This window comes from Brachionichthys hirsutus, chromosome 11 (assembly GCF_040956055.1).
Source record: "Brachionichthys hirsutus isolate HB-005 chromosome 11, CSIRO-AGI_Bhir_v1, whole genome shotgun sequence".
Taxonomy (NCBI): Eukaryota; Metazoa; Chordata; class Actinopteri; order Lophiiformes; family Brachionichthyidae; genus Brachionichthys; species Brachionichthys hirsutus.
Window position 1 is genome coordinate 14015740 of NC_090907.1, and position 6502 is coordinate 14022241.

The 6502-nt window shown below is 46.3% G+C and overlaps 1 protein-coding gene across 1 annotated transcript in view; it reads left to right on the forward strand.

Annotated features, from left to right (window-relative positions):
* LOC137901266 (complement component C6-like) overlaps window positions 1–6272 on the forward strand; it is a 29870-nt gene extending 23598 nt beyond the window's left edge. The window contains exons 9-18 of the mRNA XM_068745282.1: window positions 472–594; window positions 691–857; window positions 959–1184; window positions 1769–1937; window positions 2050–2161; window positions 2459–2591; window positions 2706–2900; window positions 3013–3100; window positions 3213–3457; window positions 5488–6272. Of these exons, the coding sequence (XP_068601383.1) occupies window positions 472–594; window positions 691–857; window positions 959–1184; window positions 1769–1937; window positions 2050–2161; window positions 2459–2591; window positions 2706–2900; window positions 3013–3100; window positions 3213–3457; window positions 5488–5669 (1640 nt within the window). The 3' untranslated portion in view covers window positions 5670–6272. The remainder of the gene's footprint in view (window positions 1–471; window positions 595–690; window positions 858–958; window positions 1185–1768; window positions 1938–2049; window positions 2162–2458; window positions 2592–2705; window positions 2901–3012; window positions 3101–3212; window positions 3458–5487) is intronic.
* The last annotated feature ends 230 nt before the right edge of the window (window positions 6273–6502 follow it).

Sequence of the window (6502 nt, forward strand, 5' to 3'; positions counted from 1 at the left end):
CGGCCCCCCAGCGAGGTGACATTCAATGTCCCGAGAGCTAGTCTCTGTTTCTGTGGATCGGGTCGTAGAGCCCCCTGTCGTTGACTGCCACCCAATGCACCTGTCCCCTATGGTTCCCTCAGCAGGTGGTGAGTCCACCGGAGAAAAAATTAAATGAAGAGATGAAGCAAAAATGTTCTCCTGGTAAAGTTTGAGCGATGTATTTTTCATTAATCAGATATCAAATGGAAATTTTCCATGACAGATAAATCATGCACAATACAATAAAAGCCATCAAACATTTTATAATCTCTAATCATTTTGTGTGACTTTAGTTTCATTTTTTAGTTTGTGTAATAATAAATAATGGAGAATCTTATCATGAGCAAAGACAACACTGAAATGGTTTGTTTGGGACATTGTTGGAATGCAAGTTACTTCAAACTGTCAATGACCACACATATAAGTCTTTTTCAATGTTTTGACCAACAGGTCAAACAGAAGAGCACTTCAAAGGTTGCCTGGCTAAAGACATCACTTGGAGCATCATCCTCTACACGGAACACAGGAGTGTAGAGCGATGCACTGACACAAGGACAACTGAGAAATACCGAGGTACCGCGGAAATCCATCTTCTACACTGTTGCTACTATTACACCGAAGAACCGAAGATCTTATCGTTACATTGGTCTACCCATCCCTTTGGTCTAGGCTCTTACATTCAGGCAGCAGAAAAGTCTTTTTCTATGGTGAAAGGAGGTCGAACAAGAGAGGCAGCAGCTTTGGCCTGGGAGAGGCAGGGTCCAGCTCCCGATCGTACATCTTTCAAGAACTGGGCCAAGTCTGTTCTTGACAACCCTGCTATGGTTGAGAGCAAGGTCTCAAAAATCAAGCGTAGTTGCCAATGTCTTCCTGCACTTAATTAAAAAATTAAGGTCCGACCAACTGATGTTGGGGTTTTGTCTGTGTCTGTGCTCAGGTAAACTCCATCATAGATCTCGTTCGGGGGATCCCATGTGCTGTTACAAAGAGACGACACCTGAGGAAGGCCCTGCTCCAGTACTCGGACGAGTTTGATACCTGCAAGTGTGCTCCCTGCCCCAACAATGCCAGGCCAGTTCTCGCTGGCACTGAATGCAAGTGTATTTGCCAAACTGGAACATTTGGCATTTACTGTGAGAAACGAGCCCCTGACTACATTTCAGGTACAGCAGGACATCTGCAGAGCACAATATTGTGATTGTTGAAGGTGGATGATGAATGTGAAAACTGTTAAGGCAAGATAGGGGGAGGGGCTACTAGTTCCAGAAGTATTTTTCCAGTTTCCTGAGTATAAAAACAATTATTATTATTATTGAGAATTATTAGAAACTAAAAACGTTTACTAGCATTTTGTTTTACTGACTGACACACGCACTGCTGTTTTTACCTGCTTTTTTGATCAACATTTTCTCTGCATGGAATAAATCCTGATGATTTTGATTGTCACCAAATATTCCTGTATCACCACCAGCAGGCCGTGATTTCTACTCGTACCCACCTTTTGCTCTTAATGACCCCCTGACATTCCTTGTATCCGCACCATTACTGGCTGGAATGTTCTAAGACTTGCAGATCCACCAGTATGACTCAAACACGACTGTGTGATGTGTGAAGAATGGCTGCTGCCTGCTCTTCTTGTATGCCAGTTCCATTTGTGAGGGACGATGGGCATTAATTTAATACTACGATGACACTGATTGTGTTGAGGTTGGTTGTGTTCTCACTAGTTTACTGTGTAACAACACAGAGCTTGTGGATGGTTACTGGAGTTGCTGGGGGCCATGGACTCGCTGTGCAGCCACAATGAGGAGACATCGAACAAGGCAGTGCAACAACCCCGCCCCTCTCAGAGGAGGCCAACCGTGTGAGGGTGCTGGCAGACAAGACGAACCATGTTACATCTCCATCTTCGAAAAGTAAGGTGAACCTTTTGACATTTTGACATTTTTTGAAGTTGGTACCAATTATATGCTTATTTGTGCGACCGCTGATCTCCAGACGTCACCTGTAATTTATTTGTGTGTGTAGACAGGAGACATGTGACAATGATGACGACTTTACTGTAGGCTGGACGGATGAGCTGCCTCCTGGTGTACAGGGATGTCCGAGGCCACCGAGGCCCACCAACAGTTTCCTCAGGGTAAATACCAACCCCCCCAGCCACCACCATGTAGTCAGGGATAGAACATATAATATGCTACAAAAAGAGCAGTTAAAAATAATTTGTCTCCTGTTATTCAAGTCTCCATTGGCTGGATGGGTTTAACCGTTTATTCATGATGGAATTTCTTCTTTATTAGCATACAACCAAGTATTAGCAATGCAAGAAGAAAGAAGGAAAAACCAAAGGGTGTAGAAGATTTGAAGGAGGATGGCGTGTTCGCGGAATGTTGACATTTCCTATCTTATGAACTATTTTCAATGCATTAACTTACAGAAATCAAAGCAGTATTATGCCTTTGGTGACGATGAGGAGTTCCAGTGCTTCTCTGGATTTGAGCTGGAGGGTTTTCAGTTCGTCGCCTGTCTTCCTGATGGGACATGGAGTCTGCCAAATGGAAGATGCATCAGTAAGTCTCTCACACCAGACAAAGGAACAAGGATCAGAGAAGCTTTCTCATCAAGCACAGTTAATATTTGTACCTGAAGCCTTTGTTGGCTTAAAATCCTTTGTCTTCCTTTAGGGAAACTGTGTCTTCCTCCTGAAATCCCTGACAGCATGACACTGTTCCCTGACAAAGATGAGTACAATGTTGGCGAGTTGGTGGGCTTGAACTGCAAGGAGAATGGCCTGTTCCCGCTGCCACCAGGCCGCTACAAGTGCAGCTCCAGTCTCACCTGGGAGCCCCCGGTACCTGTTGACCTAAGATGCACAGATGGTACAGGACACTAAGTAGTCACGAGAAATTAAGAAAACACAACTTCCTTTTACTTACAAATGACAGGTTTGTGGGAAACAACTCAGTGGTGTCTCTTGTCTCTTGCATTCAGAGGAGCCGTTTGTGGCCAATGGACAGTGCGGTCCAGCAGAGGAACTGCAGCACTCTGAATGTGTTTGCATTCAACGGGAAAGCTGCATGTAACATTTATAATTAATTTGATTATCTTTTGAAATGTTAGTGAATACATGGGAATTTAATTCATAAAAGCTACCAGAAGATGACTAAACCACTCTGTGTGTATTTATGCAGTTCACAGCTGGGGACTCTGTGTGTCCTGAACATCGATGTCGGAGTCACCGTGCCGATGTCGCTCTGCTCCTTCCATGCAGGCCGTTGTCACAAAGATCCTCTCTTCTTTGTAAAGGAAGGCAAGTGTGATCCAGAGGACTCTGCCACACTGGAATGGGCCATCTTCAGAGCCAATATGTCCTCTAAGAGCTCTGTCCAGGAGCCCTGCGGCCTTGACACCTGCTATGAATGGGAGACATGCTCAGGTGAGTTTGGTGTTAAACTATTTGGGCACGTCCACTGAAAAGAAATCTCCAGGAAAATGATATCATTGAAATCATAAGAAAACGTGTGTGAATGCACATGAATTTGAACAATTTGGAAAGCAAAAATTTTTATTTTTGCAGATTAGATCAGAGCTGCTCGAATACTCTCTGATATGTTTTAAGAATATAAAAGGTTTCATTCCAATGTTACAAAACAATCACTCAGCAGTCATTCTAAAGCAGATTAATGTTGTAGCAGGTTTGATTAAGTTTTGCATATCACTGCTGATAAAATACACCCAATTAAAAAGACAGCCATTTTTAAAACATGGAGGTTTTATTATATATTTATATATATATAAAACACTTTCCCCAAAGTCGTTAGTGCCCCCTGTCAGTGAAAACATGGTGGAAATCTCTGACGATGTTAACTCATTCATTGTCCCAACCGCTTAACCCGTTATCGGGTCGCGGGCCAAGCTGGAGCCAATCCCAGCAGTCAATGGGCGAGAGGCGGGGCTACACCCTGGACAAGCCGCCAGTTCATCGCAGGGCAACACAGAGACAGACAATCAGCCACACACACACTCACACCTACGGGCAATTTAGGGTCACCAATCAGCCTAGGCTGCATGTCTTTGGTGGGAGGAAGCCGGAGAACCCAGAGAGAACCCACGCAGACACGGGGAGAACCCAGAGAGAACCCACGCAGACACGGGGAGAACCCGGAGAGAACCCACGCAGACACGGGGAGAACCCAGAGAGAACCCACGCAGACACGGAGAGAACCCGGAGAGAACCCACGCAGACACGGAGAGAACCCGGAGAGAACCCACGCAGACACGGGGAGAACCCGGAGAGAACCCACGCAGACACGGGGAGAACCCGGAGAGAACCCACGCAGACACGGGGAGAACCCGGAGAGAACCCACGCAGACACGGGGAGAACCCGGAGAGAACCCACGCAGACACGGGGAGAACCCAGAGAGAACCCACGCAGACACGGGGAGAACCCAGAGAGAACCCACGCAGACACGGGGAGAACCCGGAGAGAACCCACGCAGACACGGGGAGAACCCAGAAAGAACCCACGCAGACACGGAGAGAACCCGGAGAGAACCCACGCAGACACGGAGAGAACCCGGAGAGAACCCACGCAGACACGGGGAGAACCCGGAGAGAACCCACGCAGACAGGGAGAGAACCCGGAGAGAACCCACGCAGACACGGGGAGAACCCGGAGAGAACCCACGCAGACACGGGGAGAACCCGGAGAGAACCCACGCAGACACGGGGAGAACCCGGAGAGAACCCACGCAGACACGGGGAGAACCCAGAGAGAACCCACGCAGACACGGGGAGAACCCAGAGAGAACCCACGCAGACACGGGGAGAACCCGGAGAGAACCCACGCAGACACGGGGAGAACCCGGAGAGAACCCACGCAGACACGGGGAGAACCCGGAGAGAACCCACGCAGACACGGGGAGAACCCAGAGAGAACCCACGCAGACACGGGGAGAACCCGGAGAGAACCCACGCAGACACGGGGAGAACCCGGAGAGAACCCACGCAGACACGGGGAGAACCCGGAGAGAACCCACGCAGACACGGGGAGAACCCGGAGAGAACCCACGCAGACACGGGGAGAACCCAGAGAGAACCCACGCAGACACGGGGAGAACATGCAAACTCCTCACAGAACGGGCACAAGTCGGAGACGAACCTGCGACCATCTCCGATGTTAACTCATTTTGCTAAATCAGAGAGCCGTACTTGAGTCCACCATCTAGTTCAGAGGACATATTCAAGGACCAGACGTAGCTTACCTCAACTATTCTAACCATTCCTTGGCTGTAGTAAGTTTTATATATGTATATATACATAGACATACATATGCAGTATATATAGTTGATGTCAGCATTCATCTAATCCAGTTCTCACTAAGATGATGCTGTCAGATGTCTGTCTGACATATTATCATACTGAATATGGAGTTATTGTATTGATGTAAACTCATCTGTCCTCAGCATCAAAGAGGTGTGAGTGCAGAGCTGCTCGGGACTGCCCCAGAGTGGAGCAGCACATGTTCTGTGTGAAGCTGGCCCAGTCCCAGAGGCCTCGGAGCTTTGGCCTTTGTTCTATGGCTGCCCTCAAATGTGTAAACTATCAGTTTGAGGCTGTGAACGAAGGTGTGTGTGAGTCCGAATGATCCTGAGAAACTCAGCCTTGCTTCATGTCTTGGTGTTATGTTTGAAATAATAGAATGAGAAGTCAGTAAAGATTGAACAACCCAAGTTAAAAGCAATAAATAAAAACCTGTATGTGCTTTTATAATAGTCACATAAAAAAATAAATAAAGTTGTGTGAAAAAATAACAGATTTGTCATTAAAGGAGAAAAAAAACTGTGAAAACAAAACACAGAAATCTTCAACTCATCCAGTATAAGATCCTTCATAGAACACACATTACTCAGTATATGATGAAGAAAATGGGTTCTCAATGCTCCCAAAATACTGCTGACACTTATTTCCATGCCCTATGGTTGTGCTCACCCGTCCAGGATTTCTGGGTCGCAGTATCACATAGACTGTCGTCCATCTTGGATTGTACGTTCCCTTTATCTCCGATCACTTGTCTACTCGGTGACTTAGCAGAAATCGTTATTTCTAAGAAACATACGCACCCCACACTCGCAGCCCTCGCCATCGCCAAGTAAACAATCCTCGTTAACTGGAAAAATAAACAGTCTTTAAACATCAACCATTGGTTGAATCTCCTCATAGAACACATATCAATGGAGAAAATCTCTGCTTCCAAAAAATAAATAAAAAATATTTGAAATATTTTACAGAAAGTTGGTCTCCTTTTATTAAATCATTAAATATAAATATTGCAACCTGATTCTGCCTGCTAGCGAAAGCCACCACAACGATGTAAATTATAATGCTTCTTAATTTTTTTTTGCATGACTTATCTTGTTTTTGTTGTCACTGAGGAACCCAGTTTCTGTCACCAGGGGAGGGGAGGCGGGCGGTTGTGGG